Source organism: Rhipicephalus sanguineus, chromosome 3, assembly GCF_013339695.2.
Source record: "Rhipicephalus sanguineus isolate Rsan-2018 chromosome 3, BIME_Rsan_1.4, whole genome shotgun sequence".
Classification (NCBI taxonomy): Eukaryota; Metazoa; Arthropoda; class Arachnida; order Ixodida; family Ixodidae; genus Rhipicephalus; species Rhipicephalus sanguineus.
In genome coordinates this window covers 209,598,825-209,624,411 of record NC_051178.1, presented here as the reverse complement: position 1 = coordinate 209,624,411, position 25,587 = coordinate 209,598,825, and the positions used below count along the sequence as shown (strand labels likewise).

The following is a 25,587-nucleotide window of genomic DNA, read 5'->3' as shown; positions in this document are numbered from 1 at the left end:
GCTGAGTAAATCTCACTCAGTGTGACTTCTTGGGGGTCATTGTCAACTTCGTTAATTTTTCATAGTAATTAAGCTAAAAGACCCCTAATCACTAATTAGCAACCTAAGATTCTTATATCTTTGATCCTCTTCGTCTCCACTTCCATGTGATACATTACAACGCAATCCTCGGATTAGTTGATTCTTATTGACCCCTTTTCTATTTACTTCAAGGCGTAAGTATTAATAATGACAGAGTACAATTACCATATCTCTTATACCTTTGATTACTAATTAGCTATAACAGCATCTACTGCTAGTTACTTGCATGCGAGAGCCATCTAATATTAATGGCGTGCATTGCAATACTATATCTAAATATATATATATAATATACATGTCCTTGTATACTAACCGCTTTCACCAATAAGTTTTAAGTAAATTGTTAAATTCATTAGTACCCTTGATTACTTACACGCAGTGGAGCAAAATTCGTATCCGTATCAATATATCTTGTCAATTCTTACTTACTTTGAATTACGAGGAGCTATTCTCATTTTTTACCATCTGCTCTAATTAACCTAAAACTTCTCATTGCTGATTAACAACTTAAGACCTCCACAGTATTCATACCCTCCATATCTCTAGCAGCTTCAAGAAAAACAAGATTATATAAAAACACTGACATTTTCACCTGTTTTAGGGCAACCGTAAACACTTTGAAGCGTACGCACCCCTATAAGGCGGTTTCGCTGCTATGCACCTTAGACAAAAGTTTCCGTCGAACCTCAGAAACTTCGCCGACATCCGCTAAACTTCACAGGTACGAATATTGAATCATCGAGATTTATTCCCTTCAGTGATTTAAGCAGGTGAGGGCGCATTGTTTTTATATAAATTTTTAAATTATCTCCTATGGAGTTTCACATAGCACATAAAAATGGCTCTCGAACCCAGGAAGTTAATGGGAATAAAGCAAAACTTCTCGCACTGTGGCATAATGACTCCCATATTATATGGACGAAGTGATTTAAGCGTACATGAAGCGTTACACTACAATAAATGTTCAAAGGTCGTTTCCCATTGAGTGACGGTGCCACTTAGCAGCCAACACAACAGATGGCGCTAGTTGTCGATGTCCCGAATTCCTGGACATGTACTGCAAGTGCAGCTGCGAAGTGCCCACTGCTCCATAATTCGTCATATTGCATTGGCATTGCATCTGAGAATACCCTCAGGGCCAATGCCAATGTCTCTGGGGTTATTCCAAATAAATAAATAAATTACGAATCAGCGAAGTATCCACTACGCGTGCATAAGGCAATATGCACGATTTGTTGATGCTGCTGCTGCTGCTGCTGCTGATCAACTATTCCTGAGCGCCATGCAATGGGTGGCTTTTTAAACCTACCACTCGCTGCGCACCTCACATGGTGTGACACCACGGTGAAATTATACCCTTCTGCGACGCAATATTACGTGTGTTAACGGGACTCATTGCACTATACATTACGGCTGTGTAGGTTCTTTTTTTCCTAAGTAGTTTATACCACTGGCGTGGCTCTGTGGTTGAAACGTCTGACTGCCACGCACAAGGCCTGGGTTCGATTTCCACTTGAACCCGAGATTTTTTATTATTTGTTTGCGTCCATCAATTTCTCGCTCACGGATAAGGCCAATTTTTCGCTCACCACCAACGACACCGACATCGAAATTTCTACGACAGGGACTCTTTAACGCTATCGCATTAAAGGCGACGACAACTGTGCAAGCGGTGCGCGCGAGACAGACAACAAAGAACGAGGAAGCTCCCTAGCGGCATGCTTCCTGTCTTTTTTTTTTTCTTTCGAGTCACAGGTGGAATCATCGAATCATGCCGCGTAGCTCCTCCGCCGCATACGAGATAAGGAGAGACTGCCGCTTCGAAGCGTCCCCAGCGCAGGCGGCGAAGTCCTCAAAGGCGCGCGCCGTGCTTGCGACGTCACGGCCCAACGGGCGCGAATTCCTCTGGAAATCTTGAAGTCCGACAGAGAACGCGCTTAATGAAATTCATCGAACCCGCTCGAAAGTCAGAAACGGAAAAGCGTGGTGGGTCGGCGATGCTTTTTTTCGACGCAGTTCTGCGCAGCACGAGGAGAACGAAATCAAGCGTTTTTTTTTTTTTTATCTCACAGTTCTCACAAAAAGCTAATTCAAGCAGCTTGAGGACCTCCCTGCGCCCGTTGATCATATCAAAGATGTAGGTGAGCATGGCTGTGACAGTCTGATGCGTTTCTACGCATCTCAAAACGCGCGCACGCACGCACGCACGCACGCACACACACACACACACACACACACACACACACACACACACACACACGCACACACGCGCACACACACACACACACACACACACACACGCACACACACACACACACACACACACACACACACACACACACACACACACACACACACACACACACACACACACACACACACACACACACACAGGGCATGTCCGTACAGTAATGAGACTGGGTCTGGTAAAAATAATTTATTGATCCGATCGGTACATATTATTAATGTTAGTGAAGTTCTTCTTGGGCGTCGATGATACATCGATTACAATGCGATCTCGAAGCTGCAAAGACTCCCTGAAAGTCAGGCGCCGTGACCTCTCTTCAGGGACTCTGTGACAGCCCGGTGGATGGCGGGAACATCGTCGAAACGGCGGCCTTTCTGGCAGGCTCTTGAGTTTTGGGAACAGGAAGAAGTCTGTCGGGCCCACATCAGGGCTGTATCACGGCTGCATCTACCCCGGTGTGAGCCCGGCAGACTTTTTCCTCGGCAAATGGCAAAACTGAGACGCAGCTTTCCCATTTCCCCAGAAAAGGGGGAAAATGGGAAACAACAACAAAGTTCATTCCAACGACGCACTACATTGCTGCTAAGTTTTGTGACACGGGGAATGGGGGCGGGGGCAAGCGCAACTGACGCCGATTTGGGTGGGCCTGCGATGGCCAGCGTGGTATAGGCTGTTACCGCGCTGTCTGCAATCGCGCTGGCGATGTCAAGTGCATAAAGACAAGCGAGCCTTATGCGGCGCATCGATGTTCGCTTCGCCGCGTTGGTGCGTTACCGAGTCTGGCATAACTCTGGCATGCAGCAATTGCCAAATAACGTTTCTTCGTGGTACACTCACTTCCCGAGGGCTATTGCGACTCGACTGTGCATTGCCATATAGCGCATTTCCTATGCGTCTGCTTTCGATTTCCAGAGTGTGGATAAACTGACTGAAAGACTCGTCATACGCTTTGGGAGACATAAACGCACATGCGCGCCCTAGAGACCTTATCATGTCCCCCCTGTGATTGTCAACGCTGTGATTGTCACTGCAAAGCAACGCTGTGATTTGTCTTCGCACAAAGGCCTGGAAACATGTGCGCCTAAATCATCTCGCGTGGCGCAGGCCTCGGAACATTGAGCGTTCAATACCTGCCTGGTGACATCCTTAGACAAGCGAGTATGAACACAGGTTAAAATTACATACACCTCCGTAGGGACACCGCGTGAGGCTTTCGCTATCCGTAATGCACACGTTCTTTGCTCTCGATCGTTTTCTCTCATTTTAACTCCTCTGCTTGCACGCATTCTGGGCGTGCGCTCGAATCAGTTATTGAGAGAGAGAGTGAACGAGAGGGCGTCTGCATAAGAAAGTGAGAAAGCAGTGAGCGTGAGAACAGCCGCAAATCCTCCTGAAAATAAAAGAGCAAGGAAGAACGTATTACAAGTATACAAACGCTCACGAGTACGCAAAATACCAGAACGTCAGCTCGGATAAATTAATTATTTCTGTTTGGAAAGAAATATACTTTTCATGTTCCGTTACACTGGATGCTGCTGTCACGAGGAAGTCAACTGCGCCTTAGCAAGAAGCGGACACTCGTCCTTGAACGTGAAATTCTGCGCTGCTTTAACACGCCTATACACCACCACGCAGCCAGTAGCTAATTCGCACGCGACTGCTTGCGGCCGTGAAACGCGTGGCTGCACGCGGGTGCGCACAAACGGATAGCAGCAGGAGCACGGTGACAATGACAACACGCACAATGACAGATGACGCACAGGTATGCGCACGTACGACGACGAAGGAGTTCAGTAAACGAGAGCGGACACCTCTGCGTTCAACTTGACGTCTGCATAAAGCGTGCAGGGGAGACTATCACAGCCGAAGGGTCGAGGAAGTGCAGAAGACCAGGGCCCGGCTCTGCAGCTCGGCTCCGGTGCAGTGAGTGCGTGTGTGCCGGCGTCCCCGCACCCTTGGACACCTGACAAGCAGGGATGCCAAGAATAGCGTCACCGGCGGCGGCAGCCTTGGCTCGCCCCGGTGATGCCTGCCCGGCATCACCTCCCGCCTCCCACCCACCTTCCACTCCCAGCCCCGGGTCGACATCGAGGCCTCCTGCTAAGAGGTGAGCGAGTTAACACTTTTCTACTCGCTTCTTTCCTTCTTCGCTCTTCTTACAAGCAATTGGTTCCCGCGTTGCGATAATTCTGTATGGGTCGTTGCAGCGGGTTCCGATGATGAGCCTTCGCTTGATGCTTCATTTACGCATTCTGTCCTCAACATCTCCTGCCCTTTAAATTATAGTAAGATCGAGAGACCGAAGCCTGAAATAGCGCTAGCGATGGCGCGGGGCAGGAACAATGCAATGGACTGCGAACGTAAACTTAATTTAATGGGTGTCTCGTGAGACAACAGGCTTTCGCCTGCATGCGATGTCCTTAGCGTTGCCTAAAGGGACTGTGAATGTTTAGATACGAGATAAAGCGGACCTGAAATAAGCGATCGAGTTAGTGAGGACGGATGCTCATGACCATGGTGCCCCTGAAAGCAAGCTCTTCGATGTACATAGGCTCTCAAAACCAGTAAAAGCATGCAGACCGCCCGGCTGTCGAGTTTCTTTTTTTAACATAGGTTAAGACTGCCGAATGTTTATGAATTGTCTTTAGACCATTGATAATGTTTGCGCATTAAGGTTTATTGAGCCCTATCTTATACCTTCCTCTCGAATTGGTTTTTGCCATTATTGGTGCCCGTAAGGACACAGAGAAGATTTACCACTTCCTGCTTCAAGTACACAGTCTCTTTTTTTAAACGTTCCAGAAATCAAGAAGAGCGACCATTCAATACGATAGAAAGTTGACAACAGAGCCGCACGAAGTAAGGGTTTTGCTAGCTCGAGCAAATTCAATATCAGTGGGAAAGTATCAGGCAGCCGCTTTTCTTAATCATCTAAGATGGGTACGTTTAGTCAGTCGTACCTGTCCCGTAATTGTTCAGAATGCTAGCTTACGGCCATGCAGGCATTTTTAGGGGCGAAGCTCCTTAAGGCGGCACCCGTTCGTCCCTCGTAGTCGTAGTAGTCGTAGTGCGTAACCAGTCGTAACGCTAGTACCAGATCTTGACCTCCAAGGTGGTGCCGGTGGGAGATTTTTCCTGTGCGTTGTTGAACAATAAAAAATTCGCAGCGTGCGCGTTAACTAAAAGCCGAATTCCTCTGTCTCTCATTCCCCATTAGCAGCCATTGGCATGTTCCAGTAGGAAACGTTAGTAGAAGTGTAAGTGTTAGCTAAAAGCCGACTTCTTCTGTCTCTCATTCCCATTAGCAGCCATTGTTTACCTCCAAGGTAGTGCGTGTGTGCGATTTCTCCTGTGCGTGATTAAACAATGAAAATTCACAGCGTACATGTAAAATTAAAGTGAGCTGCAAGTCGTCATAACTCTCATCGAACCTTTAGTATAAACGCGCCCGATCTCACGTCGGTGATGATGTACTGGGCAGAATTCACGGAAGATTCACGGTTTACCGATGAACCTCCGCAGCTTCGCCCACTCATCATCATTCACTCCGTGGATATGCTGTGATTTTTTTTTTAAACTATATTGGCGGCTGAAGGCTCCTGATGTTGCATTTCAAGAACTGTTTACCTCCCATTTCTAGTCCCGGAAAGGCAAGGTCCGAAGGCAGGCCACTGTGCGAGGCATGTAATCACTTCATTTTTTTCATCTAGTCTTTAGGACTCGTACAACGGGAGAGGTAAGAACCTTCGACCCCAACCCCTAATGGGGAACCCTGCGCACGCCGGAAACTCAACAGCCGCAACGAACTCAACAACTCAGTAGTGAGATGCATGAGATCGGGGGCGTCGGATGAGGAAGTGACTGAGAAGCTTGTGCCTCCACCCCCCCCCCTTTTCACCTCCCACTATCCTTACGCAGGAAGCAACTCCACGCGAACTGTATTTATGATGGCGGCTAAAGGGAACGGCATACCTCAGAATCAACGCAGTGACGCTATGCATCACATCCTCGCCTAGACGTCTGCCGCGCGTGGGCCCACAAAACGCTCGAAAATATCACGCGTCGCGCAGAAGTGGCTTCGATGCTTCTCCTCGAGACTCTGCGTAAACAGATCGCGCCACCGCTGGCGTCGCGTAAACGGAAAATTGAATGCCAAACGGCGACGGCAGATCGGCAGCAGACGTGCAAAGGTGCAGCCCTCTATCAATTCTTCGATTAAAGCGTTCTGAAGTCTACAGCACTTCGGCGCTCACACTCGACGAAAAAAAAAAAGAAAAAGAAATTACCCGTTACTATTTTTGGGGAGTTCTGACTTGCCACGCATACACGTTAACCGGCAGCGTAGCCAGAAGTTTCTTCCGGGGGTGCCGGGGGCTTTATGTAAGATCGCGCGTGTATTTATATGTGTGCATGTATGTATAAACATGCAAAACTGAAAATTTTCGGGGGGTGTTGAACCGCCCACCCCCTCCTCGGCTGCGCCAGTGATGTTGACTCTCTTTCGTAGAGTCGCGTCTTCCACGTTTCTCCAAAAAGAGTAAACGTCTATCTTTAAAGAGAGGAGATAGGTTGAACGAGCAGGAGCAAGTGCCTCAGAGCTGCTGACCGACGTTTCGATAGGAGTACCTATCTTTACCTTTAACAAGGATAGGTCCTCCTATCGAAACGTCGGCCAGACCTGTCTGAGGCACTTCCTCTTGTTAATTCAACTTATCCACACTTTGTGTTTCTATCTGTTGGCTCCCATCTTGACTATGGATCTTTAAACAATGAATCGGTTCAGACTGATGAACTGTCCTATGAGAACTCTAATGTCGTTAATTTCACCATCATAGGTTTATTAATACAGAAAAAATATCAAGGTGAAAATCTCATTTTTAAATTTCGCACAGAAATCACAGCGCGTGACGTGACAGATTTCAGTCTATTTTTCGTATTTTGGCGATATTGCATCAATGAAATTTCCTGAAACTTGGTATATTTAGTCTATCGCCGCCTCAAAGGACAATGTACTTCATTCTTACTCACCAGGAACTACGCAGGACCAACTAGGCGCCGTCAAGATCTATGACTCACGGCGTTTGGTGCGGGAACTTCAAGGTGGCGTCGCCGTCCGCAATTTCTTTTTGTGCGTTTTCTCGCTCACCAATCGTCTTCTCGCGGCAAGCGTGGTGATTTTGGAATTGTGAAAGAGTTATTTACTACTATGAGAAAAATCGTTTTGCTCCTCTTTAATGTAATAAGTGTAATAAATAGGTAATAAAATAAATAGTGTAATAAAATAAGAAGAAAAACGCACACGATTGAGAATCATAACAACTTTATCCACAGAAAGTTTAATAGAAGTAGTTTTTGTTTTAGTCAAGAAAACATTTTTTGAAGTTTAGTCTCACCATTGCATCATTTTGCTATGGGGGCAATACAAACCGACTGAATTTACTGCATAAAAAAAAGAGGTAGTGTGTTCGTAGCACATGGTTTTCAGTTCCTTTGGTTGTTACTGTTAAGCTTCTATTACGTGAACCCCTTTGGGCCCAAATGCAAGAACACGGACAGCGTGCGAACGCTCCCGGGCCTGTAGATGTTCCGGGGATAGAGGCGCAGAAGTGGAGGCCCAGACGCCCGAGAAACCTGAGACGCTGCTGCCGCGAAGGTGGCCTTGTGCTGTGAGCGAGAACGCGGTGAGCTCACGGCTCATCCGCGCCTGGCTCTTGAGTGTTGGAATGCCGGTGGCGTAATCGGTGGCGTGATCAGTCGCGTGATCAGTGGCGTGGTCGGTGGTGCGAACACAAGGTGATCCATATTTGGTTATGTCTGGAGGCGCCTGACGTCACACAAGCGTCTGGAACCCTTTAAAACGCGCAGGGAGAGACTGGGCGGGGCAGACTTGACTGAGACTCTGACGGAACTCTGCTCCTCGGCTTCTTACCTTTGTCAGTTTGCAAACTTAAATGTCCACTTTGGTTTAACGATGTAGAATTACACTCTATTGCTTGGCTGCACTGCGCCGTCTCGCCTGTACTTCCCTTCTCGTCGGTCCAGATGCAAGTTACGAGCACAACCTGCTGACGGCGGCGGTCGAGAGACCCCTAACAGTACTTTATAATGTATATTACATATCAAGGAGATAATAAACAGAGGTAAAACTATAACAATACCATTCGCTTAGATGCAGAAATTCCCCAGTAATGAATCGCGTTACTTATTGCATTGTTTACGCACACCGGAGGCGGCGGCGGTGCCGGACAGCTATGCCACAAAAATAGGCTGTTGTGATCTCAAAACAGCTGTAAAACAGTGCATCTTACCAGACAAATTCTACTTTAAACAAAACCTGCTGCCTGCAACCATCCAAACAAGGATGTGAAAAATAGCTTGGAATATCCCATCGGCAGGGTCGCGGACGACGGACGGAATGCGTGAATACGCGGCGCGTCGTCACAACGTGCGCCGTTCGTTTTGGAATACATAGATGAACTCCGTTTGGATCCCCTATAAATGGCCACGCTCACGCCTCCTTTCTCCAGTTTACATTAACTTTGAGACGTGACTTATTTTTACGCCAATTCATTCTCAGAGTCGCATGCAATAAGTAACGCCATTCATTATTGGGTAATATTGGCACCTAACCAAAGGTATTGTTATATGTTTGCCTCTTTCTATTATCACCTTGATATGTAATAAACAACATAAAGCACTAACAAAAGGAACTGAAAACCATGTGCTACGAATACACTACCTCTTTTTTTATGCAGTAAATTGAGTCAGTTTGCATTGCCACCATAGCAAAATAATGCAATGGTGGGACTGAACTTCAAAAAAATTTTTCTTGACTAAAACAAAAACTACTTCGATTAAACTTTCTGTGGATAAAGCTGTTATGATTCTCAAGTGTATGCGTTTTTCTTCTTATTTTTTCTTGGACCGCCTTGGGGTGCTACAGACGTCTGAACCTAGGCCAATGTAGCGTTTTTTCCAAGTTCAGGATTTTATTTTAGAGCCTGTGCGCCGCACACAGCCAAGAAAAAAAAAAAAAACTTCAAGGAGATAGAACGTTTTATGGGGAGTTGTATAAAAATTATTGATGCATTCGGTCTGCAATCGCCTTTTGTAAAAAAAATTCCGAGAAATGCTGCAATGTACTCACTTTTACCTACGCGCTAAGGAGCGAAAAATATAAAGCTACTGTAAGCAACTGTCCTATAATAAAAGCGCAATGCTCCAAAAACACACACAACAAAAAACAAGTTTCGAATGAATGCGTGAAACGGTCCATTTAGAGCGAATTTTTCTTCCGTGTGCCTGGTTTTCCACCACTTCGAGAAGTTCAAATGGCGCTCACGTGCCAGAAAAATTTTTGCCGCTCCAAATGGTTATGGTACTCGACTGCTGACCCGGAGGTCGCGGGATCGAATCCCGGCCGCAGCGGCCACCCTTTCGATGGAGGCGAAAATGTTTGAGGCCCGTGCACTACGTGGTCGAAATTTCCGGAGCCCTCCACTGCGGCGTCCCTCGTATCCACGCTAGCTTAGGAAGACGTTTTCAGCACCGTTCAATCGTTCTGCACACGTTCACCATTCGTCGTCCCAGACGCGGAGAGGCTGACGAATCATGTAGCCGGCATCACGAGACACGCTCTGCGCTGAGCGCGCGTACACCCGACGCATTGATTCACTTCCTTCTGTGAGTATCATCTTGCGAACTACTGGCTAGGGTAGTGCAGTAAACAAACAGTGAAGTCTCGCTCTGTGTCGCGGAGCCGTTTGCATGGATGGATGGATGCAAAGCTTTACTGAGGTCCTGAGGAACGCGACTTTCAATCGCGCTGCGGGCCGCTCCCACGTCGGGACGGGCAGGCCTAGCCTGACCGCCACTTAATGGGCTCTCTGGACGGCCCAAAGCTGGTCCTTCAAGTCGGGACTGCGTAGAGCCGAGTCCCATCCTTCCAGCGTGAGATCCATGGTGCCCCGTAACGAGGGACCCCGCCAGAGAAAGTGCTATAAATGCCTTTGCAGAGAGTGCACGTGCCTGGGTGCAGTGCGTGTACTAGGAGCGGGTTTGGGTAAATCCCGGTTTGAAGTAGTCGGAAGGAAAAAATATTGATGCGCGCACACAAAAAAAAAAACACGGACTCAGGAGACTCGGACGAGCGCAATCCGAGTCTCCTGAGTCCGTGTTTGTTTTTTGTGCTTGTGTGTGTGCATCAATATTTTTTCCTTCCAAGTATGAACCAACTCGCCCAGCAGCAAGTTTTATTGAACCACATTTTGAAGTAGCCAGAGCTTGTGGTCCTTGGTGGGGAATGGGAAAGGCTATGTGGAAATGTAGCGTTATTTCGTTGTATGTGCTTGGAAAGTCCATGTTTTACGGAACCTCAGGCTGAGGGCGTCTAGCAGGTGCACGGACCTCGTGCGTTGGAGTGGGCCAGATCACTGAGCTTAGTTGGGCCTCCCTCCAGGGGACCCACGCGAGCAGGAAACCATGTGATCAAGGTGTAACCTTTACCGTCGCTGCTTGTAAGAGGCGCCGGCCCCGGTGGCACGTGAAGCAACGCGATATACACACTTCTTTCATATCATTCCTTCGCGAGTTCACTCCGCGCTGACAGGAGTGGCACACAGCAGATAAATAAACAAGGCCCGCAACCTATACGCGCCAGTATAGGTCATGCAAACTTGAGTTTGCTTGCTCCGGCAGGAGTAGTGGCGCCTTTGTTTGCTCGAACCACCGATTGTGGCTGAATAATTGTTTAAATTCTGAGTAGCTTCAAGCTCCTCAAATGACTTACCAAAAAGGTGAGAGGAAATTACTGCACTCGGTATTCCACCGCGCTCCTTCACGAACAACTTTCTTTCTGCCAGAGTACTACTCCAAATTAAAAACTTGGGGTGCCGCGCCAGGTATGCGAAAACTTTCGCAGCATTCCGTGAATAACGAGCGGAAATCACGGCTGAGAAAATTATCAACAAAGAAGAAATTCAGCCCTATGTAGACGAAGTTGATTTGCAGTTGTTATTCGTAGTACCCAAACCATCCATGCTGCCAGCAGTTTAGTTAGTACGTGCTCGTGAATTAAACCATCGCAGTGCTCTGGTTATCCCAATAAATATGGCAAACACCCAAGTCTTTGACATTCTACGTGGGAATGCCCCAAACCACCCGACAAAACAAAAAACTTGGAAGACGCATGAGCTTCGCCTTCAAGATTAGAAAGCGATAGCGTAGTTTGGCCCCGTTCGCATCCCTTTCTCAATCGCTAGCTTCGCTTCGCTGTCGTATCCTAGAATGAATACTGCAAGTACAGTTGCGAAGTGCCCACTACGCCATAATTGTTTATTCTGCGAAAGGGCGAAATACCCCCTATATACGTCCGCAAGGCAACACGCGCAGTTGCGCACTTTCTTGATGCAGTTGCTGATAACGATGATTAGCTATGCCAGTGCGCTTTGTAACTGGTGGGCCTTTAAACCAACCACTCGTTGCGCAACTCATGTTTTGACGCCTGGTGCGATCCTATGCCTCGGTCACGCAATATTACATGCGTTAATGACATCCCTCGCGCTGCACAACATTCATATTTATTTATTTATTTATTTATTTATTTATTTATTTATTTATTTATTTATTTATTTATTTATTTAATATACCTCAAAGGCCCCCCCAACAGAGGGCTTTACATGAGGGTGTGGGCAAACAATGTAGGGTTAATAAAACAATGATTCTATGGCATTTCTAAAGTTAAGCGTGTTGAAATGATGGATGACACTTGGGGGAAGATCGTTCCAGTCCCTGGCTGCCTGGGCGAAAAAGGAGTGATGGTGGGCATTGGTGCAAGCAGGGGGTGGGTAGACGGTCACGTGGTGACTTGTGCGGGCTGAAGTACGATGGGCTGATTGAATGGGAGAGTTATAATGAAACATATGATACATTTTGTGATACAATGATAGTCTAGAAATCTTACGGCGTAGGTCAACGTTAGGTAGAACTGCTTTTCTTTTAAGATTAGTAACACTGGTATGGTATGAGTAATCTGAGTAGATGAATCTAACTGCACGGTTTTTTTAGAGCGTCTTTTTTTTTTCGAAGCCATTTCGAGCACGGGCGCGACTCTGTGGGAGAACTGCTTGCCACGCTGTAGTCCTGGTTTCGATTTCCACTCGAACCGAAGATTTTTTAATTATTTATTTATTTGCATCTATTTCGAATTTTCGCTCACAACCAACGACGGCCGACGCCGGAATTTCTGCGAAACGAGTTCTTTAACGCTCTCGCGTTAATACCCATTGCAGCAGCAAGTGGGGCCCTGGACCGAGGTCTCCACCCTCGTGGAATAATAACCAAAAATAAAATAAAATTTTCCACTCATTCAACATTGAGTTATTTCTGAATGTTAGAGCGCACTACTGAAGAACAGTGCTGCCGACACACACACACACACACACACACACACACACACACACACACACACACACACACACACACACACACACACACACACACACACACACTCAGCGTACGTTTTAATTGATACATGACGTTTTCACGGCGCACGGACCAATGGTGGCCAAAGGCGCTAAAGTATGCCTTTGAAAGCATATGAGAAAGCGTATATCACGCCAGCATGTGTGGTTTGAAATGATCCCCTGGCTTCACTATACGAGCCGCGTATACAAAATGGAAACCATTATCAGCAAGCTGAAAATTTAGAAATACGCATGCTCTATAAAGCCCCCATCAAATGTGGCACACGGCCTGGAGGCTTTCTTTTTGCCGCGAAGCTAAACGTTGGCCGCCCGTAGTCACCGACCGCAATGCCATGCACGTAACCGCGCTTTTCCTTTTTTATTAATATTTAGCCCAATTCTATTTAATGTGCAGACGACCTCCTCCCAGCAGCATACATGTTCGCAAGATTAATTTCCCTTCCATTGGTGCTGATATAGGGATTATCATTATTACTTTTTTTTGTTCTCCTTCTGGCTAGTTACTAAGTACTGACATGGGTTAGATCAAACGCAGTGTGAGGCTGATCCCATTAAGAATGTGTTCACATTGCAGCTTGTGTTGAGACATTCACAGCAACCATGCATGCGTACAACTCTACAGTGTGCAGAAGCGTAACGAGGCATGGATGAGACGGAGCCGGAGCCTGCAGTGGATGCGGTGGTGCAGGCGGCGGCGACCTCGTCGTACGTGGACGAACTCATTCCGTACTTGGTGCTACTGGGGAACACTTTACTGTTTATGCTAGTTCGCCGGCTGGCAAACAGGCTGTCTCCACTCAAATGGCGCCTGGCGATCTCCGAGGTCATCGGCACATGGGAATTGTGTAGCGACGTCGCAGAACTAGGTTTGTCAACTTCGTATACGAGGTAATTCCAAAGAATACCACGGGAGTCCATTACAAGGGGGGGGGGGGGTCAATCTACATGGGCTGTTTGTGTGTGTGTGCTTACTGCTGATCATCAAGCATGCATGGGGGTGGTAGGGGGACTGACAGGTACCAACCCAGACAACGGCTCGCTCCGTGAATCTGACCTTCCAGCTCAGCCAAGGTCATGCCAGCATCGCTGAGGTGCGTCAGGGCCACAGAAAATTGTTTACATATTGCCCGCAATATGGAGCGAAGTTCTTGCCGACGAAGGAGTGAAATTTAGCCCTTCACTACATAGAGTTAGTACTTCATTGTGCTATATGGCTTGGTGGCGTGAGCCGCCGCCCGACCATAAAGGTACAGCCCCATCCATTCATCGAGCTCGCGCCGACGTTTCTCTTATGGTACATTCGACTGGGCACCACCGCGCTCTTACTCAGATAGCAACAATGCAGCAGCCACTCTTGATCCGAACAAGAGAACGCGTGCCCGAGACGAACGTAGAGGCGCTCGCCTAAGCGAACGGAGGCCGGAAGAGGAAACGCGTTGCTGCGTCTTCTGTGGCAAACAGACGAAGCGCGGGAGTCACGTGATAAGACCTCAGTCGCGTTGCGAGGTTAAAGTGAGAGCGCCTCAGAGCGCTCTGACTTGGAGCGTGGCTCTAAAGAGCCAGCCGGACGTATTCACAGCGCTCGATTTCGACCAGCCGAACGTGATGCGCGTCACCAGAGCGTTCGGGAGCGCTCGAAAACGACCAGGCGAATGTATAATGGGGGATGGAAAGAAACGAGAACAGCGCGGCGCGTTGTTTTCATCGTGATCTGACCGTGGTGGCAATAAAACGAGTGGTCCTTGAATGTATCACGAATGACTCTATGGGCATTCTATTACCATCCAGGCTACAACCGCTTGAAAAGAAATGCGAAAGAGCACAGAAGGTGGATGCCGCACTGTTCGCGTTTCTGCACCATTAGAGCGGCGCGTTCGCGCAACCGAACAGCCGCCCAAGGTCCGTCTTTCGTGCAGCCGCTTCGCCAGAAACAGGCAGGGGGAAGGAGCGGAGGAGTCGAGCCGTGAGGCTCACAAGCTATCGCTCGACAACCTATGTTTAACCGCGTACAACTACAGCATCCCCCCCTCTGTTTCTCTTCTGCTGTTCCGCATTTGCGGCATTGCGCGCTCTGCATTCGGCGATAAACCGAAACCGCGTGCATACTCTATGACGTTTCACGACCTGTCTAGCCGCGCGCACGCAGGCCAAGTGCGTGTCACGTCGGCATACCTGCGTTCGTGCGCGATACTTTTGATTCACGGCTTCCACAAAAAAGTTCGCGTGGTGTTCTGTTTAAAATTCCGACCTTTTTCGCGCTATGCAGGCGCCTCATACCTTGCAAACAACATCGTCATTAACTGATTTAAGCCCCATGCTTGTTTGTTTGCAATGCCCAAACCTGGCGGTGAGCCAATCAAACGCGTGTCAGCCATCACTAGTAGAACGCCTTCACCATTTGGCGAGTCTTGCCCCGAACAATAACTGTCATCTAGCTTGCTTGCTAGCGTTTTCCTTTCTTGAAAAGCTCGGCGCTCGCCACTTTCCTGTCAAGAATGCTACACATTAAAAGAAGAGCGAGTGAAAAGGGTGTATTTTTGACCGACAACAATAATCGTCACCTCACGTGCCTTTCCTTGCATCATTGCTGCAAGTCCGGTAGTTTCAGGTCATGAACGGCATGCGCGCTAATAATTAATGAGAACATAATTGAGAATAATTAATGAGAATAATTAATGAGAACGTTAATAGCACGACGTAGCAACTTTAATGGAAACTGGCGAGCGCCGACTTTTCAAGAAAGGAAACGCAAGCAAGCCAGATGACGATTATTGTTGTGGGACCAAAGGACACCCTCTTTTACGTTTTTTTTTAGTTTTTTTTTTTAAAGCTTATGGTCACGCCGATTGGCTAAACACCTGTGTCCGTGACCCGATAGTGGCAGACGCGCGGCGTCAGAGCGAGGAAAAGCACGCAAGACATGACGATCCTACGAGAACAGAAATCTGGGCGAGTTTGAAAGAATTCATCATAGAGCAGGTAGCGCAAAAATTACGGGGACACAAGAAAACAACATAAACACGAGACGAGCGCTAACTTCAAACTGAAATTTATTCTCACAATCCACGCCTATTTATAAACCAGCGGAGCTGTTGTTTATTGCGTTCCTTTTTCATGCGGACGTAAATACATTGGCCAGACGGGCAGGTGTTTGAACATTACATAGGCTCAGAGAGCATTTCAGCTCTCTCAAAGTTTCACCATACTCGCATCTCGCGATGCATTGTCGGCAGTGCGGCTGTGAGCCGTTTTCAACTGACACTACAGTGGTGTACCGAAACCGTAATAAGGTGTCCGAGAGATCGTGGAAGCGTTTTTGATTCAAAAGAACGATCTCGATTGTGTCAGCCAGCCTTCCTTGAGCCTACACCCTTGTGAGATAGCGTTCCTTACAGCTAACTTGGCACTTACGCTTTCCGCGCGATAAAAGTTTCTAGTTTGAGCACGCGTACTCGAATCGCTCGCGTTCAATTTTTAGCTTATCTTGGCTGTGTTACATTTTGCTTGTATCATTTTTGTTGTAAGAGCCGATCAAGATGTTGTCATACTATTCATTGTGGATTACGATGTACGTTCTTGGGTGACGATGTGCTGTTTTGATCTCCGCTGATTTATAAATAGGCGTGGATTCTGAGAATAAATTTCAGTTTGAAGTTAACGCTCGTCTCGTGTTTATGTTGCTTTCGCGCGTCCCCGTAATTTTTGCGCTACCTGCTCTATGATGACGATCCTGTTGTGGGACAAAAAGACGCCCCAAAGGGTGCGAATGTTTGAAGAGTGATGGGATGACCAAGCTTTTTTTATGCATCCGTAAAGGTGTTAAAATATTAGATTGCGTACGTGCCATATGCAATGTAGAATTAGTCCACTCAAGTAGTTGACCGTGCGTCATCTACAGACATGAAGCCGAGAGACATGCTGCATCATTGCTGTATAAACTTGTACCACGCTTCCCACATCGGGATGACCCAATGTTACTAGCAGTCTGCAAAAAGAACGAGCGTCAACACCCAGACCCTGCTGTGAACACCGAATCATGCAAAAGCTACACAAATAAGGTGACCTGTTGTGGCGTTGTTACGCGAAGACGTTTGAGTAAAGAATAAAACCGCTCGTGGTGTGGTGCGCGCAGGCATCGTGTACGAGCGGCACGGTGTGTGGGTGTACGCGCTGGCCCTGCTCGCGTGCTGCGTGTGGTGGTGCCGGACGTTCGGTGACGCCGAGGCGTGCCCGTGCGGTCCCATCGAGGACATGCTGTTCGGCATCGGGCCCGGAGACTACCGCGCCCGCTTGTTGGGACAAGCGATTGGCGGACTGCTCACCGCTCAGTGAGTCTTATCACGCGCCGTGTCAATCTCTCGAGAACCACCCCACCCTTGACGATGACACCCGCCCGAAACGACGAAGGGACCGGGGCCAGGTTGGCTGAAAAACTACATCATTATAAAGTTAATCCGGAACGTGCTTGCCTTCTGTCGTCTTTTGGCCGCTAAGTTCCAGAAATAATTTGTATGCGCTCCAATCCGGTCCCTTCGTTGTTTTGCGCAATAACTTTAGTACACTGCGAAATTCCCCTTAATCTAAGCACGTCAAGCCCCGAAGAAACCAATACTAGAAAAGAAGTCAATTCTAACAAAAGTATTATTTGCGACAAATTAGTTTCACCGACTTTAGTCAGACTTGACAAGAAAGCTTGCTTATACTGTAACGACTATATAGGACCCCAGCTAAATTTGAAGGTTGCGCGCAATATCTGAAAAATTCGCTCAAGCGAATGGTATCACGACCTCTAAGCCGAAACTGTGATACACAATCGTTATACGATGACAACGATGACGGTGAGGCAGATACACTTATAGACTGCCACGGCATGACGTTATTCATTGCCAGCCGCACTTTTTCACGCAGCGAGTGGTTGACTTGACTCCGTCACTGAACCAGTCCGTTTTCACAAAAACTCCACCGAGTGTCACATTGTGCGAGTGCTAGCTGTTTCCAGAAAGTGAGAAAATAGCGTTTAATATATGAATAATCGCTGGGCTTGTTTTCTGCAACAGGTACATAACGTTCATCTGGTCCTGGCACCTAATCCCTGAGCACAAGACCATGGCGACAACGGAATGCCAGACCTCGCTTATGGTAGTACGCATGCGCACCACGCGGGGACGTAATCACACGCACACAGCCACGCATGCCAGCTTTAGACGTACGATGCAGAACATACTAGCGCGATTTTCGAATGTCCCAAAAAGAGGCAGTGGGAGAGATATGGCATAGTTTCGGATTAATAGAGGTGGAACGAGCATTTTGTTCGTTCCGCAGCCGTTTGAAGTGGGTCAGCATGACTGAGAATCAAACCTCTGATCTTATACCCAGCCGTAGAACGCCATAGCCAGTGCTTAAAGTATAGAGTACTACAACAATTCTAGTACACTATAGTTAACGTATCCCTTTATCTAAGGGGCAGGTCTGTCAACACGGAAAGTCAGAATTTCACTAAGCCTGTAATTTTATCAGTATAGAAATCTGGGCTTGTTGGCGTAATATTTTGCAGACTTTTCATGTAGCGCCATTAGAACAAGGACGCAGACCGAGAACAGACAGAGAGCGCTCTCCGTGTGTGTATGTTCTTTGGCGTCCTTGCGCTAGTCGCGCCACATAAAAGGCCTAAAAATCTTGCTATTTGTGGAGCAATTTGCCTCGCTTGTCCAAATCACTATACATTACTTCAAATATAGACATTAATTTTTTAAAATAATTTTCATTTTTGCGATTAGAGATCATTTTTTTTTCAAGTCCTCGCGTAAGTTCCGCAAGGATGAGTTCAATGGGCCACGAGATTTAATTAGTTATGGTAAGCCATACTCGCAAAACTCGACACTGGTGAAACGTACTGCACGTGCTTTAATGCAGAATCCTAGTTTTTTTTTTTTTTTTCAGAACCAGGAGTGATCCAGTGTTGCCAGATAATGGCACAAAAAATGCCGTACGACTGGAGGGCTATTTAAAAGTAGCGAAAGCTGCTTAAATTTTATGAGCAAGTGTTGAGAAATCGTCAAACAGGGAATGCCGCTGGCGCCAATGTTCCCGAAGCAAACAGCGATATTCTCTGTTAAACGATCTCTCATCACTACAAACCTTCGTCTTCTCCTGAATTTGTCTTGTTTTGGTGTTAGAAAGAAATGTAACTGATATATCGAAATATTCCTCTCAATTTAGCAATAAATGCCTAAAAATTACCTCAATCGGGGCAACGTCTCTCGAGTGGGCAGTCCCGACTTCCCAGCACACACGGCTGCTTGGCCGTGTGTTGGGGGTGAACTGTACGTGTATTCCAGGGGCGTAGCCAAGGGGGGGGGGGGGTTGGGGGGGTTCAAACCCCCCCCCGAAATTTTTCAATTTTGCTTGCGTATATAGGCACGCACACATACAAACACACGCACGAACATACATCAAGTATGGTTGAACCCCACCCCGAAAAAAATTTCTGGCTACGCCCCTGGTGTATTCCTACGCAAAAGGGGGCCAGTGCTCCCGTTTTCGTGAAGAGAACCGGTAGCTGCGCTCACCTGATCCTTCATGCTACGTCACACCTATGGCAGCGCCATTCTACCCAGTGACGGCCTCCAATACAGTAAGCAGCAACCGTTGAATGGGCCACAGTCGCGTGGTGCTCTTTTCGCGATGGCTACTCTGATGTGGCAGAGATCAAGCTGTAGATATGTTACATATTCTGCGAGCGCATCGACCGCTGGCGATAAATAGACACACAGGGTGAATACATATGCGTAATATTTCGACGATGTACATATATAATGCAAGTATACCTCATTACGGTCGGCGCAGGTCAGCCCGACCAAGGGCGCTCTTATCGAAGGTGCGATCACGTGCGTCAGCCGCTTTGTGGCCATGCGCTCCATCTACTGGACGGACAACGTCGCCACCACCATCAACTCCATTACTACGGTCATTCTGGTGCTGGCCGGTAAGTCATAAAGATCGAGCTGGCGGTCGACGCCCATGCGACTCAAATGAAATGCATTTTGGATATGCCAGTTATCAGAGCAAACCCTTTCGTTTTACATTCAGATGAATTACACTCTAGAGAAAAAAAAAAGAGTATTTCGACTCCTTTCGGGGAGTCTTGATTTGCCACATACATGACTCTCTTTAAAGAGGCAAGTCAGCTCTCTTTGGAGATCACTGTACTCTCGTGGGAGAGTCGTGTGACCCACAAGAGAGTTAATGTGTACCTTTAAAGAGAGTCATATATACGTGGCAAGTCAAGACTCCCCAAAAGGAGTCACACATACCCTTTTTTTTTCTTAGTGTACCCTACGCCTCTTTTGGTCCTCTCGAATCCTTTCTTTTATTCAAGCTATCCTAACTGCTCCGAAATACAAGCAAGATCAAATTGCGCAACAAGTTTACAACGCATTTCCACGATGCCCTTCGAGCGGCGGCAACCATTTTTTTTACTGAACTTTTGCAGATCAAATCTCACTATAATACTACATTCTGAAATGCGAATACTCCAGTATATAGGCGACGTAATCGGCAGCGCAATCGATTTAACAAACAATCACACTACGCAAAAATAAGCAAGTACGATCTCATGAGCAATGATAAGCTGTCGACCGCATTGGCGTCACCAACTGGAGCTCGTCTGCCCAGAAGTCTATTTGGTAGTATTCTAGTGCTCGCTGAATGTTCAAACGCACAACGAACTCGTACTTACAGCGGAAAACTTGGTCACATCGCCAATTTCGTCAAGTACAGGTTGCTACATTTCAACAGTAAAAGTAATCTCACAGTTTTCTAGAATGGCCCTCGAAGAGCGGAGTAGCGCGACTGCTCGCCACGAGTACCGAGACGAAGCTCGGAGTACGGGAAAAACTACGGCTCGCTCACAGGACCATGCAGCAAGGGCTGATAACAGCGGGCAACTCGTCGGCATTCCACGAGCGCGAATATGTACAGCGACATGCTGAGAGAAAACTGGCGTACTTCACTGAATACTGCTGCGTGCGAGAGCTCAATACAAGATTGTTTACCGTAGGAGTTAGGAAGTTTTGAGTGGTTAAGCACGTAGCACAGGATGCTAAGGAGAGGCCAACAATATTAGTATTTAGTAACGCTAGTGCATTAAAGTATGCGTAAAGTGACCCGACGTCCCGATTTAGGCGGGACATGCCCCGGTTTTGCGGCTGGGGTCCCGCTATCCCGGCAACCTAATTGCGGGACGGTGTTTTGTGCCGCCTTCGGCCGAAAGCCGGCTCGCACCCGCAGTCAGCTATCCCGGCCACCACATATATACAGCACACAGCACTCCTTCAGTGCTACATACCTAAAAAAGTGTCTACGGCCGATCATACCTACACAGAAATGCATGCCTCCACGAAAAAAAAAAAAACGAAAAAAAAACACCGCATGCGTTGTAGAGTGCTTGACTGCCGTTCTAAACATCCAACCAAAAGTAATGAACTTCCACAGATCCCCGCCAAGTTGGGTTCTTTACATCTAAACGCCAAGATTGATACAAATATTAAATTGTCTGTTACGTTTTCTGGTGTGCTGTCCGTTATTTCAGAAGTGTTCCTTGTTGGGCAAGTTGGTACATGCTTAAATTCGACAAAAACCACTAAAACGTCGAAAAAGGAAGAAAACTGAGATGCAGGAGCAGAGACAGTGCCACCCCTGTGTTTAATGTCTCTGCTCCTGCCTCTCAGTTTTCTTCCTTTTTCGACGTTTTAGTGGCTTTTGTCGAATTTAAGTCCGTTATTTCATTTGCCGGACATTCAGAGGTTAAACAAAGTTGTTTTAAACAGCTCGCCTGCATACTTTCCCTTCAAGCCAGGAGAAAACCTGGAGGACAAGGAATGCCACATGGTCATGGTGCAGCCATAGTAATAAAAAGTGCAATGTTCTGTTTGGGCTACATTACACGTGCTTCCTTCCGTCATTCCGCAATTTCCCCGTCCCTCTTTGGAGCCTGCGGAATAAGGTCACTTTAAGTATGCGTGAGTATAAACGTGAGCCGACATAAGGCAGATAGCAATGCTGAAGTTGAGTAGACAGGACCATAGGTCGGCAAAAAAAGAATGAAGCTCACTCAGACTCACTGACGAAATATATTTTACGCTTAGGGCTCACTCACTCAGACTCACCAAAATTTTCCTCAACCCGGGTCACTCGGACTCAGACTCACTAAAAATTTTCTCAACCGGACTCACCCGGACTCAAACTCACCCCGATATTACTCAACCAGACTTGCTCAGACTCACAGCTCAATCTGAGTCTGAGTGAGTTGATTCATGAGCTAGTTTGCCGACCTATGCTTGCACCATTCTTTCGTACTAAATGTCTGATTACCTTTAGCTAGTGAGCTACTTCAAGTTTAAGATCACCTTGCTTCTCTAATGGCAACGTATGCAAACACTGTATTTTTCTTTTTTATTCATCGTGCAATGGAGATGCCGAGTGTATTCCCAACTATGTGAGCAAGAAAAAAAAACTTGCTTAGAAGTTCGAGTAGGAAAATGCCAGCAGCAAGTGCAAAATATTGTGTTGAAATTGTTAGGCAGACAGAGGTTACAACGTAACGTTTGTCAATATTTAGCTGTGTCGCCTGTCCATGCAGCTCTGACAACAACGGGAGGTTACTTCAATCCCATCATGGCGTCTGCACTTATGCTCGGCTGTGCAGGAAGCACAACTACCGAGCACTTTACCGTCTACTGGGCAGGCGCACTCATGGGTGGCTTCATTGGACGTTATCTGGACATCCGGCTGGAGTACGCCATAAAGGAGAAATATGCTTAGACAACATCGCATTCTGTAGTGCACACGGCCAACTCTTCACCACCCATCACACTGCCTAATGTGAACAATGTCCTGTGTTTTCATTTTGTCCTCATAGAAACCATCTAGAACTATGCCATGACAAAACTAGTGCACCTTTAATCTTCTCCTAGTACAAAAATAATTTCATCTTTTTAGAGCATTTTCACTGTCAACAGACGATGTCAAACACAATCATTTTTGCATAGAGTGTGTGTTGACATACCACAGCTGCTGCAGAGAAAGGCTCTTGAAATTTTTTAAGAACCTGACGGACGGGGCACGATTTTCTATATGACCATGAGCAGTATTTATAAAATAAAAATGTGAACAACATATAAATGATTCAAAACAGTTATCTGATTTTGTGGCATGCCATAATTGGAGTTTGAGATCTCTGGGAGAGGCTTTTGTCCTGGGTTTAACAAAATATTCACTAATTTTGTACAGTGTCAGGTTAATTTTCAACTGTATTACATAAGCTTGCAACTGTGATCAAGTGGGGTAGCAGAACCAGGCACCAGTTATTAAACAATAAAACCAATTATGTAAGCTTGATGAAGAGTTCTCATACAAACCAGCCTTTAGCACATATTGACACCATTCATACCTGGTACAAAAAACTGCTGTGGGACAGCTAGGCCCTATACACCTCTTTCTTCACTTTATGGTGTGAAATGTGTATAAAAGCTTTGCCTTACGTTCACTTCTTTCTGCTTGTGTGTAACTATCTATAGAATATTAAAAAAAATTTCAAAACCATGCATGATATAGTTTGTAATTCCTCACTGCATAGAATATATTTTAAATAACATTACACTGTAGCTTCTTACACTTTCTACTCCTGGTGCCATCATTTGAAAAAGGCATAAAGGATGTGAATAACTTGCGGAGTGCGAAATAAAGATTGAATGACTGCCACACTTATTACGCCAGTACAGACATGGCTTGAAACACATATTCAGTTAGTGCACTGCTCTACAAACTCAATGCTCATTCAAGCAGTTCCCTTTAAGTACAGCCTCATCCCTAGGATGGTGAAAGGAGCCAGCACTGCTGGAAGATTGGCCAGCTAACCAGAATTTCAGCATAGCATCCAATTAACTGTGCAAGAACCTTATGAAAGTTTTCTACCCTAAAGGTCTGAAATAGCCAGTGAGGCAACTGGTGCTAGTACAGTGACCAAATTATTCCTTATGCAATGGGAAAAGCTGGCTTTTGTTTATGCACACTGCATATAACTTCAGACACACAAACTGGTAGACCTTGTGGCAACAGCCACAATAGCCAATAGCAGGCATGTCTTAAAATTAAAATACTTGACTTTGTATATTAAACATACTGCATATTTTGCAGAAAACCCATAAAGGCAGACAACTGTCTAGCTATGTCCCTAGTCCCCTTTGCAAATATTGCAAGAAGAAATGTTAAAAAAAGAAGATTAACATTTACCAGTGGGATATGAATTGCACCAATTGACAATCCTTGAATAAAAATTCTATTTTGATTGCTGATGCAACACACATTGTGCTTTGCTCTGTAAATGACCAAGTCTTCCTGTGCCATTAAACTTATACTACACGCAGCATCTCATAGATTCTAACAGTACTCACAATCTGCTAGCAAAAAGAAGTAAAGCTTGGTGTATGATGGTTGAATGTAGTAAAATTTTACACCTAACCAATAACAAAGTTGGCAGGAAGCATGCAGCAGTGAATAACTTTGAGAAGAAGAACATTTACATAAGCCAAACAATCATCTATGAGAGGAAAAAAGCTCAACAAATGAAGAGCTGACCATAATTAATGCAGAGCGAAAATTCCCCTGGTTTGTAATGAAACGTCTCCATTTGTTGCTCTCCTGTTGAGCTGCTTTTGAGTTTACTTGTGCCTCTGCTGATATTGTTGCAGCGGCTTCACCAAGGAAACATCCACTTGCTGTGCCCCTTCTCAGGTCACTAAACGTTGTAGTTCTTTGCTGCCACAAACTTGTGTGCCAGACAATGCGTTTAAAAAAATCGATGTTTGGTGTTTTGCTTGTCTGGAATGATAAGGCCTTCCTACACATCTAGTGCCCAACACTTTTTGATTTAGCCAAAAGGAAAAAGACTTTTGAGGTCAACTAACGAGAAGCCACACCCCCTTTTCTCAGGCCGTGGGCAACCTGAGCTTTCTGCCTCAAGTGAATTTTTTAAAGGTCCTTTGACACCCAAATTGAAACATCAAGATGTTTGTGTTGTTTGATTGTCCTGTATATGTGGGCACTTCTGAGCGAATATTAGTGGCGGACGTTAGCTTTAAGATATATTAATTTGATTTTAAAGTAAGCGTGAGTGCTCACCCGTGTAGGCAGCCCCTCGCGACATCACCACTGGTATGATGTAGATCAAGGCACCGTTTGACGTTCCGCGAGTAAAGCGAGTATTGTTGACGTCAGAGAAGATTTTGAGGGGCGCACACAACACCACAACTGCCACCCGGCGAGGGCTATTGTTGCTCACCCCTCTCGCTCTGCTGTCGGGCTGCTCTCAAGGTAGTCGTGGCCGCTTAGGCCAGGAATGCCTTTTCTTTTTCCTGAGGGGACACGCGCTTAACAGGGTTAACATACATACCAAAGCATCCACATCGTTTTACTCTTTACCACGCGTGGGGCCCCAATTTGAAAGCTGTGCTTTCAACGGCACCAAAGCTTGAGTGCACGTAATCTTAGGAGCTCCCCCGCTGTGGGGTGCTAGTTTCTTATGGTTTTAGGCGGGCTTTTCAAAGCGACGCAAAATTGGTCGCAGTTAATGATGCTTGCATTAATTATACGATATGTTAGAGTATCTATGATTCTGTTTTGGCATTACGAGACACAAAGCTACAAATTACAGTAAAAAAGTTACAAACAAAAATTTCACCAAGAAACCAAAGCTGGTAGCTTCTCTGTGCTTAG

General features: G+C 46.4%; 1 protein-coding gene across 1 annotated transcript; it reads left to right on the top strand.

The window, feature by feature from the left end:
- The first annotated feature begins 4,196 nt into the window (after positions 1-4,196).
- Positions 4,197-23,884, top strand: LOC119388200 (aquaporin-11). Its single transcript, XM_037655861.2, has 6 exons — positions 4,197-4,436; positions 13,436-13,679; positions 16,946-17,141; positions 17,871-17,952; positions 19,660-19,798; positions 22,454-23,884. Exons 2-6 carry the CDS (start codon positions 13,457-13,459, stop codon positions 22,633-22,635), a joined length of 822 nt encoding a protein of 273 aa, XP_037511789.1. The 5' UTR covers positions 4,197-4,436; positions 13,436-13,456; the 3' UTR covers positions 22,636-23,884.
- The last annotated feature ends 1,703 nt before the right edge of the window (positions 23,885-25,587 follow it).

Excerpts from the sequence above, each read along its gene's own strand:
- LOC119388200 (XM_037655861.2), top strand. The coding sequence starts at position 13,457 with ATGGATGAGACGGAGCCGGAGCCTGCAGTGGATGCGGTGGTGCAGGCG. Across the intron at positions 17,142-17,870 it reads GGCGGACTGCTCACCGCTCA|GTACATAACGTTCATCTGGT; the intron begins GTGAGTCTTATC and ends TTTCTGCAACAG. Across the intron at positions 19,799-22,453 it reads GGTCATTCTGGTGCTGGCCG|CTCTGACAACAACGGGAGGT; the intron begins GTAAGTCATAAA and ends CTGTCCATGCAG.